The sequence below is a fragment of the Podarcis bocagei genome (assembly GCF_964188305.1).
Source record: "Podarcis bocagei genome assembly, chromosome: 15".
In the NCBI taxonomy this organism is placed as follows: domain Eukaryota; kingdom Metazoa; phylum Chordata; class Lepidosauria; order Squamata; family Lacertidae; genus Podarcis; species Podarcis bocagei.
The window spans coordinates 46,250,759-46,262,945 of NC_138141.1; the positions used below are offsets into that span (position 1 = coordinate 46,250,759).

Genomic DNA, 12,187 nt, shown 5'->3' on the forward strand with positions numbered 1-12,187 from the left:
GCCAGGAGGAGGAGGAGGAGGAAGCCGCGGCGGCTCCTTGAACACGCCCGAGTTCAGCTCGGGGTCAGGCGGAGTTCGCGGCCCGGCCTTTACCTTTTCCGCCGCCGCCGCCGCTGCGCTCCCGGCACATGGGGCTCAAGCGCAGCAGCAGCAGCAGCAGCAAGAGCGAGCAGCGGCGGCCAAGAGGTCTGAGGCGCCGGTGAGGGGCGGGCGCCGCCGCCGCCACGGCAGTAGCGCAGCCCGCTAAGCCATGCGCGTCCACACGGACCTCGCCTGCCTGGCTGACTCGACGGGGCTCCCGGGTAAGACGGCGCGGCGGGCTGGCGGGAGGCACTCCAGATTGCGCGCCCTTTCCGAAGAGACCCAGCGAAAATACTTCACTGTCCCGTCCCCCCCAGGAAAAGAAAAGTCCTTTCTTGCCGCCCCCTCCCCCAGTCCCAGGCGCGGCGCTTTTTCGCGCGCCCGATCCTCAGCTTGAGCTGCGCAGCGGCTCTCCCTGTTCGCTCCGCCAAGCTAGCCTGCCCTGCCCGACATGTCAACCCGGAGCGGGAGGCACAACCGAAGGCGACTTTCCTTCGGAAGAACTTGGAAAGCAGAGGATGGCTTTTGCCCCGCGACCGGGGGCGCCTTGGAAATTTTTTCGGGGGGCTCTTACGTCCTTTCTCGGTCCTCTACTGAACCCCACTTCCTCTCCCGAGCTCGCTCTTCGCTCCGCAGTCGGTGCTGGGGCGGAAGATCCCCCTTCGGCCGGCCGAGCGGCCTTCCCTCCTGTCTCCTCCGAGGCCAGCGGCTTTGGAAGCGCTTTTCCCGGCTGCGGAGCGGGCTCTGTCGGGCTGTCAACTCTGCAGCCCAGAGAGCGTGGCGGGCGGCTCCTTCTTCTCTCCCCGTCAAATCTCTCAGCTTTCTCTTTCTCCTCCCGCCACTCTCCTGCACATTTTGGAATTTGTTTTTGTTTTTAAACTTTCCCGAAAGGCATTTTTGACATTTCCGTGGCCTTCACCAGATCGCACATAATGTCTCCCCTTTTTTTGGCAGGGACCTGTGACTAACAAACACCACAACTTAGGCATGGTTCACCCTGCCCTCAGCTCCGCTTATGCACCCCGCACCTCACCCCGGGGACGGAGCTGACCCTCCTAACTGGGGCTGGTGAGGAGTTGGAAGAGGCAGACCAGGCCTCGCCCTGTTCGCGGCTGGAAGGGAGCGCAGGGCCGCTTTCGCTTCGGCCTGTGCGCTCCCTGCAGATGGTGCCTCGGATCCCAGCACCAAAGTGGAGCAAGGGGAACAGTTTCCTGGGCCCAGAAGGCTCCCCAAAACCTCTCAGTTTTGTTTTGCCGGACCGCTAGCTGGGTGCAAGCGGTGCCTTCTGCTCCCGGGGCCCGGACGGATCCCCGCGAGGCGCGCTTGGAGAGACGGTTGGAAGAAGGGCAGGGACGTTGCAGGGCTTACTCGGAAGCCGGTCCCGCTGCATGAAACGGGGCTGACTCTCTAGTAACGAGGCTCGCTTAGGATCGCAGCCTTTAAGGCTCAGGGCTAGAAAGCGCGCAGAGAAAAGGAAGGGGTGGGGACTGCGTTTTGACGCTTAGGGCAGCCGCCTCTTGGGGACCTCCGGAGGGCAGAAGACCGGGGCTCGCTGTGCTCTCTGGGGTCTCCGAGGCGGCATCCAGAAAGCGAGCCTTCTGAAAGCCGGATCGTGGCCAGAGGGAGACGAGTAGAGACGGAGAGGCCGGCGGCTGCATCAGTGCTTTTGGCCGGTTGGCTCCGCAGGGTGGTTACACTGGGCGAGGGGAGAGACGTGGAGAGGCGCTGCCCCCTCCAGGTGTGAACGTTTAGCCCTGCCCCCCCTCCCCACCCGGAGGGGGGCGTGGGATGCGATCGGCAACGGCGGAGATACCGGGGGGCTGAACATCCCCTCTTTCCGCCGCCGCCTCCTCCTTCCTTGAGAGGGAAACCCCTCTATAAGGGCAGACTGGCGGGGAAGGAGTCCAGAGTGCCCTGCGAGGAGCCCGGGGCCGAGGCAGAGTCACACACGTTCCGAGGGGGCGTCCGCGCCGTCGTGGGACAGGAGAGGGCAGCGGTGCGGGCAGGCTGGGCCCCCCGCGCTGACGCTGCCCGCCGGGCTCTCTCTCTCTCTTTCCGTGCGTGTCTTTCTGCAGGAGAGCGCGGCGCAGCGATGCTGGACGCCTCGTCGGAGTCGGCGGGCCACTCCCGGCAGCTGCTGCTGCAGCTCAACGCGCAGCGCACCAAGGGCTTCCTGTGCGACGTGATCCTGGTGGTGCAGAACGCGCTCTTCCGCGCGCACAAGAACGTGCTGGCGGCCAGCAGCGCCTACCTCAAGGCCCTGGTGGTCCACGACAACCTCATCAACCTGGACCAGGAGATGGTCAGCCCGGGCGTCTTCCGCGCCGTCCTCGACTTCATCTACACGGGCCGCCTGGGCGACTCTGACAGCGGCGGCGGAGAGGGAGAGCCCAGCCTGGGCGCCGTGTTGGCCGCCGCGAGCTACCTGCAGATCCCAGACTTGGTGGCCTTGTGCAAGAAGAAGCTCAAGCGCTCGGGCAAGTACTGCCAGCTCCGCGGCGGCTACTCGCCCTTCGGCAAGCTGGCGCGCGGCCTGCGCGCAGCCACGCCCGTCATCCAGAGCTGCTACGCGCCCCCGGGGCTGCCGCCGCGCCCCTCCGAGCCACTCAGCACCCACTGCGGGGAGCTGTACGCCGCAGCCTCCGCGCACCCTCATGGGGCCGGTCTGTGCCCCCCGGAGCGCCTCTGCTCCCCACTCTGCGGCCTCGACCTCTCCAAAAAGAGCCCCAACGGGCCCTCGCCGCAGCTGCCCGCCCCGCCGCCGCCGCCGGAGAGCCGCCTGCGGGCCACCATGGAGGGTCGCGAGAACGCCAGGCCCGAGAGCCCCGCCATGCTGCCCAACCACTCGGCCTTCGGGGAGGCGGCCCCTTCGCAGCTGCAGGCGCCCTTCCACCACCTCCTGCACCACCACCGCGGAGGCAGCCCCGGGTCGGAGCCGTCGGGGCGCGCCGGCGAGGTGGCGCCGCCGGAGTTCTTCTACCGCTGGATGAAGCACGAGCCGCTGGTGGGCGGCTACGTGGAGGACGACGAGGACGACGACGACGAGGGCGGGGGCGATTGCCGGGGAGGGCGGCGGGACAAGGAGGGCGAGCTGGACCACAAGCCCGAGTCGCCCTCCTCGCAGGAGCAGCCGCCGCGGCGCTACCCGAGCTTGGAGAGCGGCGGTGCAGGCGAGCCCGACGGGGAGGACCTGGAGAACGACAAGAGCACTAGCGAGGAGACGGGCTGCAGCAGCGGAGGGCCTTCCCCGGCCGGCGGCAGCCTGGAGCGGTACCTGGGCTACGAGCCGGAGAGCTTCGGCGGCGACAACCTGTACGTGTGCATCCCCTGCGGGAAGGGCTTCCCGTCGTCGGAGCAGCTGAACGCGCACGTCGAGGCGCACAACGAGGAAGAGGAGGTGTACCGCAAGGAGGCCGCCGAGGCGGCTGCCGCCGCCGGGCAAGGCTCTCCTTTTCTGGACAAACCTCTTCCGCCGTCGTCGCTGCCGCAGCAGCAGGGGCCTCCGCCACCGCCGGTGCCGTCGGGGGCGTGCGACCTGCTGCGCCCTTACCGCTGCTCGTCGTGCGACAAGGCCTACAAGGACCCGGCCACGCTGCGGCAGCACGAGAAGACGCACTGGCTGACGCGGCCCTACCCCTGCTCCATCTGCGGCAAGAAGTTCACGCAGCGCGGCACCATGACCCGCCACATGCGGAGCCACCTGGGCCTCAAGCCCTTCGCGTGCGAGGCCTGCGGGATGCGCTTCACGCGCCAGTACCGCCTGACGGAGCACATGCGCATCCACTCCGGAGAGAAGCCCTACGAGTGCCAGGTGTGCGGGGGCAAGTTCGCCCAGCAGAGGAACCTGCTCAGCCACATGAAGATGCACGCGGCGGCTGCGGCGGCGGCTGCAGCGGCGGCAGCGGCGGGCCCCGACGGCAAGCTCAAGCTGGACTTCCCCGAGGGCGTGCTGGCCATGGCGCGCCTGGCGCAACAGCAGCAACACGACAAGGAGCTGCTCAGCCACACCTCGCACTTCCTGGCCGCCGCCGCCGACCCCAAGGCCGCCATGGAGGGCCTCTACCTCGGGCTCAGCCCCGACAAGGCGGCCGAGGTGCTCGCCCAGGGAGCCGCGGCCGCTGCAGCTGCTGCCGCCGCCGCCGCCGCCCACCTGCACAACGACCACCACGCCCGGACCATAGAGCGCTTTTCACCCCCCTGACGACCCCCGCATCACCCCCCTCACGCTCTCACGCTCTCCCTCCACAGACCGGGGCTTGTGGGGGAGGGAAGGGGGCTCCCCCAAGTTGTTTGGGGTGTGAGAGTGCCTTTGTGTTCTGCCCAGGAGAGGGGGTGACTCTTGCCCCCACTGCGGGGGGAAAGGACAGCTTCCTCCCCAAAAGTGACCAGCGCAGGGCCCCCCCCAGGGAACAGTTCAGCCCCCTCTTATTTGTGACGAGGGAGGGGACGTCATGGAGTCGTCGTCCTCTCCCCACAACCTCTCGTGAAGCCAGAGCTCACCCCTCTCTCTGTTCTCTATTTCTGTTCTCTGCCAAGCTGTGGAGCTGCCCCCAAAGCGGAATTGTGAATTTGTCCCTACCTCAGATACACCCCCCCCACCCGTAGAGTTGGAAGGACCCAAAGATTAATCGAGTCCAGCCTCATTGCTGTTTTTTTCTTCTTGTGGGGAGGGTGAGAATAGTCTCCCCCTCCCAATGGCCTCTGTCACCTGTCACCTGATCTCGCCATTGGGCAAAAGGAACAGGTGTCCTGTTGGGGCCTGACAGCCTCTGCAAGTCTCAGTGCTCTACCAGAAAGGAGCCTCGCAGGGGTGGAAAACTAGCGCAGCGGGGAAAAGGGCTTTCTCCTAGTTTTCTATGTGCAGGGAGATTATAATTTGACACGCTTGTGGGTTTTTTTGGGTGGCCTAGAAATGTTCCCCCCACCCTTAAATTTGAAGTGGTGCAATTCAGCTTTTTTGGGGGGAAATATGGAAGAGCTCTCTCCTCAAGGAGAGAAGGGAATCTTGCCTGCCCAAACTGCAAAAGAGCTCCAGTTGTCTGACTTGTAGGGATCTGCTCATGAAAGGGGCCTTGGTGCAATTCTCAGGAATTGGGACATGTGGGGGTGTGTTTTTTGCAAACCCTGACTCCAGCTCTTAAAAGCTTTAACAACAAAGCAACAGTCAGTGATGCTCCCCCCCCCTTGAGTGCCCAGGGTTTTGAGTTGGAAGGAAAAGAAGCAGGCTAATAAAGTCTATCCAGAGAGCACCTTGAGGACTGTCCCCCTTGCTTGGGAGGTGAGGCCTGTGTGTCATGGGCCTGATCCCACCAACTCCATTCCTACTTCCCTTTCAGGAGTCAAACCTCGAGGCTGCCCTCTGGCCCTCCAGAAATGGCCGCAAGGTTGTGCTCCTGACTGCCTCTCCCTCCGCCCCAAGCTTTTCCTGTGGGGCAGACCCACATTTCTACCTGCCTCAATTGGGGGAAGCCCCAGAGGCGTCCTCTGGGCAGGTCTGGGCTTTAGCAAAGAGGGCAGCAGCTCTGTTGGGTCTACAGGGACAGCTGAAGAGTCTTGTGGCCCCCAGAAACCTTGGTGGACTCTGGTTCCCAGTGCTCAGTGGGGTATCAGTGGCCAGAGAAAGGAGGGTGAGAGGGACTGCCCACAGAATGCACAGAGAACCATATCGGTGGTCTCTGCTTATGCTGCGTACATTTCAGCTGCCCACAGACAGTCCTTTTTGCATCTTATAGACATCTGTCCCTCTATACCCAGATATCTTGATGCACTGAATTGTCATCCTATGCCTTCAAACCCCCACACATGTTGATTTTCTGCCTGTCACAATGGGTGACAGGCAGGACAACAGGTGTGGAAGCCTTAAATCTTGGCATGGGACCCAACCCCTTCAGGTTCAAGGTTTACACAGAGCTCCACAATGTGCCTTCCTGCAGAACTAGGGAGTGAGAAACTCCTGGCTCTACAGATGTCGCTGGACACCCAACTCCCCTCATCCCTTTCCAGGCTGGCTGCTGTGCAGTGACTTTGGGAAGGTGGTGAAGCTCCCAGTGCAGCCTGGCTCACTGGCACGAGCTGAGCACGAGTCCAAGTGTCCGGAGGTTTTTTTCACAAATCCTGTGTGGTGACTGTGGGGGCAGAGCAAGGGGCACGGTGTCCTTAAGTTTCCTGCATCCCTTTTGCCACAGAGATAACAGGTGAGTGGATGCCCTGGGACTCACCTGAGCAAGCACTTAACTCTCCCCTCAACCTCTTTTGCAATGTGAATAGGAGGGGGCCCTCACTCCCCCTACTAAAGACTCCACACGGCTGTGACCAAGGGGTGGCGATGGGTGTGTGTGTGTTCCTTCTTACCACAACGGGGTCCCTCTCCCTTTGAATCAGCTCCATCCCAGTCTTCCAACCCCAAGTCCCATCTTCCACTTTCTCACTTTGAGCCAAAGATTATTTTGGGGTATTTGTGTGTGGTTTGGGGGATGCCCTCCTTCTCCCTGCTTGTCCCTCCTCCCCAAGGACTGTTTGACAAAGACAAAACACTCCCCAGATTGTCAGCTCTGTTGGGGGTGAGATGGGCATCCCCACGGGGTGAAAGAGGGCAACCCAAGCTTTGACCAGTGCACGTATTGCCAGACTCTTTGCACTTATGGGGAGAGGGTGGGGTGGGGGCTGTGGGGCAAGATGTGCCCTTTGCCTTCAGGCCCTGCCAGAACAGCTGCCCCCCCTTTCCCTCCAACTCTTTTTTAACCAAAGGTCAGGTTAAGATGTGAATCTTCCTTTTACCTCTTTTTGCACACACAACCTCCCACCTGCCCCCCCCCCCAAGCGTGGGGCTGGGCCTTCTTTGTCTGAGCCAGCTGCCCCCCAACCCACCCACCCTACCAAGTCCTGGGAGGACACAGCAAGACACCCCCCCAACATAAAGTATTCAAAAGGGGGGCAGCCTGCTGTGCCCACCGTAGCATTTTGTACATGGGATGTGCCTTTCCCCCTTTCGTTTTATACCGGAAATAAAAAATAAATAAACATGGGGGAAAAACCTCAACAGCAATAAAAGTTTTCTTTTGACATCACAAGGCTGCTTCTGCTTCCTGGGGGGGGGGTCTGGAGTGTGTGTTTGATTGAGGTGTTGCAGACTGGACTTTTGGGAGACTCAAACCTGCCCCCCCAAAAGAGCTCTTGATAGCCACACCACTTGGGGAGGGTAAAAGCAGCAATAGTGGCAACCTGGGGGTGGTAGTGGAGAGAGCAACTTGCGGGTGACTTGCGGCCAAGATTTAGTGTCTGTGCAGAGGAGAACCAGTTTAAAACAGGCCTTACTGGGTGCCTGGCCATTCAACATGATGAACATGGAACCAACAGAAGGGCCTGCTGGATCAGGCCAAAGGGGCCCCACCTTGGGGCCCACGATGGGAAACCTGCAAGCAGGACTCAAAACACAAGAGCCCTCTCCTCCATTAATTTCTCTCATCTTCTTTGGAGCTGTTATGACACCATTTATTGGCCTCCTGTATTTTTGTTTATTTTTAAAAACGTGAAATGACTGTGGAAAACTAGTGTTAAACTGGCTCAGTGAAATCTTGCCCCCCCCTCCAAATATGATCTATGGCTGGGCCGGAATGAGGCCAACTGAGCTGTGGGTGCCCCCCCAATGTCCTGAGCCCTGGTGGTCGGTGGTCAGGGAGATGGGAACTGGAAGGCCAGCAACCTTGGGAGGGCACCGCATTGGAGACTCTGGCCATAGACCTCCGCTTCCCCGCCCTGATTCCTCAAAACCTGACCCGCTTCTCCAGCCATGGTCCCGGCCAAATTCTAACCCCACTGAATTCAGGGGCACTTACTTCTGGGTAGCGAGATTCCTGCCTTGCAGGGGGTTCGTCTAGATGGGGTCCCTTCCAACTCCACAGTTCTATGACACAAACCATTATGGGCATAATGGGTGTCCTGAAAAGAGATGGGTCATTTAGCTACCACTCTGCCCAAATCAGTGCCATCTACACCCCTCCTCAGAAACCCCATTCCAGGCTGATGGTTCCCCAGACCACCTTCTCCCCGACCCCACAAAATGAGGCAGCACAGAACAGCATTTCCCTACTAAAATTTTTATTAAGAAAACAAAGGAACATTTTTTTTTTTTTACTTTGTCTGTCACAAGCCCTCCATCAAACCCAGGCAGGCCAAAAAGCAGAACAAAAGGGGTGGGGGAAGAGACACACCTGCCTGTGGGAGGGCCGCCCCTCCCCATATCCATGGGGCTGGGTCCACGCCTGTTTGGCGGGCAGGTGGGGCTGACGATCTTGAGTGCAGAAGACCCCAAAGGTGGAGGCGGGAGAGGTGATTCCCCCTCTCCAGACCAAGAAAGGCAGAATTGTGCCCCCAAACCATCTGGCGTGACCCCCTCCAGAAGCAAAGGGTTTTATCTAAAAAGCGTCCTTCGAATGCAGGACAAGTCCATTTCCATGGCTGGCTCTTTTGGTTTTCTGTTTTTGTTCCCAATCCTGCCCCCCCCCCCGCCTGCCACTGACCCAAAGGGCCTGGGGATGGCCAACGATGCAACTGACTGGGGCCAGTTAAGGCTCCCCCCCATTTAAATACAAGCTCCCAAGGGGACAATTCTTCTTTTTCACGGCAGCCATTCTCTGTGTGAGCTCCAACTGCCCTCAGAGCTCCTTCACGGGGGAACCTGCTTGCCTGTTCTCTCCACCCCCCAGCCCTGACACCGCACTCCCCAAACCCTGCAGCTTAAAGGTCTGATCCCAATGCCCAGGCCTCCCTCTGCAACCCACACCACTGGACCAGGAGAGTGTGTGTGTCTGGGAGTGATGAAAATGGATGGGTGCAAGCTCAAGAAATCTGTGACGCAGGTGTCAGGGTGGCAAAAGGGAAGGATGAGGGTCCAGGAGGGGGCTGGAAGAGAGAGGATGTCAATGTGGGGGGCAGCAGGGAGTGGATCGGGGCTCACACACTTCCACACAAAGGGTCCTCCCCTCGCCCCACCTGGCCAAGTAAAAGGAATATGGGGGTGCCCACTTGAGACCTCTCTGGCTGTCCTATCCTCCCCCCTCGGCGGGGGAACACGACACGCACCTATTCCGCCCCCCCTCCCCGGTGGCCTGTGCGGACACAACACTTCCCTCTCTCTCTCACACCCACAGCACGGCCATTCTGGGCGGGTTGGAGACACGTTTATTGTTCATTGGTGGGTGTCAGCCGGGACCGTTGGTGCGGGCGGCAGTGGCTTGGCGCAAGGGCCCCCCCTCCGCGTCAAGGCTGCCCCCTGCTGGTGGCACAGAGCGGCACAGCTTCCTGGGGACGGCGCCCCCTGCAGGCTGCCTGGCTCAGCCCTCCTGCGCCCATCGCAGGAAGGTGGGGATGTCCCGGACGGGGACGTTGCGGGTCAGCGCCTTCACCCGCAGGTTGCGGTCGTCCGTCAGCAGCACCACCTCGCGCAGCAGCCGGATCGGGTCGTCTGCAGGGAGCGAGAGGAGGCGGGAGTCAAGAGCGGCTCAGAAGAGGGCGGGTGCCTGCGTCCGTAACAATAACCATCCCCTTGCTGCGCTCAGGGCCAGGCGACTGTTACAAACCAGAGGCTGTCACGTTTGTCAGGCCTCATCCGCCATAATCCCCTGATCGCCTGGACTGCACCCCAGGCGAGGCATAAACACTCCGGGAACGCCTCCCTCCGTCAAGATGACAAGTTAAGCTGAGGAGGATTTGGCCCAAGGAAGATGGAAACCGGGGCCTTGGTGGTGGGTGGGGTGGGGGAGATGGCCTGTGCGCCTCCCTGCCAGGAGAGCTGGTTGGGGGGGGTGGAGGAGGAGGAGAGGCCCCCAGGCGATGCAGGAAGGCAGGGCAGGAGGCGGCCCGGCACTTTCTGGAGGGACGAAGGAAGGGGTGTGCCCGCGTGTTCCCTGCCGTGGCTTTCATACTCTGAAAGGTACTCCAGGTGAGATGGCCGTTTTTTGCTTTCTTTGCATCGGGCGACGGAGTGAATATTTGCCCGTTCTTGCTTGGGAATGAAACGGTCCTACAATCCTAAGGACGTTTACTAGGGAGTAAGCCCCACCCCTGATAATACAGGAGGACTTACTGCAGAGTAAACATGGAGAGTGTTGGGGACGACTGCAAGGAGGGTCTCCTCCCTGGCACGGCAGACCCCCCTGCCCGCCCAGGAGGGGCATCTTAGTGCCTCCCCGAAACATACCTTTGTTGGCCGGCATGAAGTCCTTGGCCTTGTCGTTGCAGTAGTGGAGGCAGCAGGAGAGGATCAGGTCGTCGTTGTTTCCCTGAGGAGGAAGGAGAGTGAGTCCGGGAAAAGGAAAAGCTCAGCTTGCCCTCTCTCAGCCCCAGGGGGTCTTTTGAAAATACAGGCTGCCTATTTGCCTCCTCTTGGTGTTATGGGTGCAGGTGGGTGTTTTGTGTGTGTATCTATATTCCTGCACTGCAGGGGGTTGGACTAGACAACCTGTGGGGGTCCCTTGCAACTCTACAATTCTATGGGATGAATCTGATGGATGGCATAAGGTATTCACGTTCATGTTTCTATCTGTGTTCTAAGAAGTTGCTTGGAGATCTTTGGCTAATGAGCCAAATATGAGCCCGACAAGTCTAAATATTGGGAATTAAGAAAATAATAATAATAAGGTTGCATCCAATTAGGTTCTACTCAGTGCACAGGCATTGAAATTAGTGGATCCAAGTTAGGTATGTTCTTTCATTTCAGTGGGTCTACAGTGAGCAGGCCAAATGTTGGATACGCTAAAGAGCTCTCTGTCAGAGGAAATGTAGAGGTCACAGCAGCTGCTGTCGCCAGGCAGAGACCCCTCGGGGAAACCCCAAGCCAGGAATATGAAGGCGATACCCACCCCTGGCATGTAGGCATGCCGCAGGTAGACTGCCCTTCGAAGTGGAGGATCCCATCGAGCCATTGCGGCTCAAGGCAGATGATAAGGACCCCCAAACCCTTTGGAAAAGCGAAGGATGCTCAGCGCCTTCCCAGGCAGAGATGGGGCTGATGTCCTCTGGGGTCTCAACCCAGAACCTTCTGCACACCAAGCAGCTGTCCTGCTAAGCCCCTCAAAGGCTGTAAAGCTTGAACCCAGGACCTCCCTGTTGCCCCACTGGAAAGTGGGAGCCCCCTCCCCTCCACCTGTTGCCTGGAGATGTCCTCGCTGCGGAAGGAGATGGACTCCAGCTCGTTGCCGCGGCTGGTGAGGGCTCGCATGTAGCTGTCCCGCTTCTCAAAGCGCGCCTCCAGGAACTCCACCGCCTTGCGGGCCCGCTCCTGCAGCAGCCGCGCGTAGCCGCCCCCGCGGTGCTCCGACTCGGGGCCCTTGGCCAGCCCGTCCAGCTCGTTGATGACTGGCAGGGAGGAAGGAGAGAGAAGAATGTGAGAGGAGCCTGGGGGATTGTGCCGATGGCGCTTTGAGTCCAGCAATCAGGATAGACTGCCTCTGGGCCTGGGGGCTCCGTAAGAAGCAGAGTCTCCTTGGCCAACCAAGTCCAGCCTCCTGTTCTCACAGGGGGTGAGCAGGTGCCCATTATGGGAAACCTTCAAGCAGGACCCAAATGCAACAGGGGCATCCTTCCCAGCACCCGCCACTGCTGCCTGACTGTGGGGGCAGAGTACGGCCACCCTGGCTAGTAGCCATTGGCAGCCTGCTCCTGCTCCATGTGTTTGACCCACCCTCTGTTAAAGCCTTCCAAGCTGGCATTGGCGGTATGATTCCTGGGTGGGAGGTTTCTGCCTTGGGAGACCCCTGCGCCTGAGGCTGGCCGTTTCCTCTGGGCTTGGGGGCAGCAGGTTCTGACTCTGGCTATGAGCGGAGAGAGAGGAACCCAGAGGAGGGAGGGGCAGCACTGGTCTGTCTTGCCTGGCTAGAAGCAGCCAACGCAGCTCCTCTCCCTGCCTCAGAGGGAGCCAGGCAGAAGCTGCCAGAGGTCCCTGGGAACGGCTTTTTCTTTCTTTGCAGCGGGCAGGGTGACAAATATGTCTGGGAGCCCCAGGAGAGCCCGAGGGGGCCTGGCAGCACCCCCAGCAGACATATGCGAGGCCACGAGCGCAAGGGAAGTCCCGGAGCCAATGTGGAACCTAGGAACCTAGAGTGAAGTA

General features: G+C 60.4%; 2 protein-coding genes across 3 annotated transcripts in view; one reads left to right on the forward strand and one right to left on the reverse strand.

Annotated features, from left to right (window-relative positions):
- The first annotated feature begins 24 nt into the window (after positions 1-24).
- On the forward strand, positions 25-7,151 carry HIC1 (HIC ZBTB transcriptional repressor 1). The gene is made up of 2 exons (XM_081171577.1): positions 25-302; positions 2,157-7,151. The coding sequence occupies exons 1-2, from the start codon at positions 251-253 to the stop codon at positions 4,280-4,282; spliced, it is 2,178 nt and encodes a 725-aa protein (XP_081027703.1). The 5' UTR covers positions 25-250; the 3' UTR covers positions 4,283-7,151.
- A 1,010-nt stretch (positions 7,152-8,161) lies between these two features.
- SMG6 (SMG6 nonsense mediated mRNA decay factor) overlaps positions 8,162-12,187 on the reverse strand; it is an 89,581-nt gene continuing 85,555 nt past the window's right edge. For both annotated transcript variants that reach the window (XM_081172345.1, XM_081172344.1), the window contains exons 17-19: positions 11,225-11,436; positions 10,280-10,361; positions 8,162-9,544 (exon numbers count right to left, since the gene is read on the reverse strand). In XM_081172345.1, coding sequence (XP_081028471.1) covers positions 9,414-9,544; positions 10,280-10,361; positions 11,225-11,436 — 425 coding nt within the window. In that variant the 3' untranslated portion in view covers positions 8,162-9,413. The remainder of the gene's footprint in view (positions 9,545-10,279; positions 10,362-11,224; positions 11,437-12,187) is intronic.

What these genes read in the sequence shown, in the direction of transcription:
- HIC1 (XM_081171577.1), top strand. Translation starts at nt 251, where the DNA reads ATGCGCGTCCACACGGACCTCGCCTGCCTGGCTGACTCGACGGGGCTC. An exon ending in TGACTCGACGGGGCTCCCGG is followed by an intron (nt 303 to 2,156) that starts GTAAGACGGCGC and finishes GTCTTTCTGCAG; the next exon opens with GAGAGCGCGGCGCAGCGATG.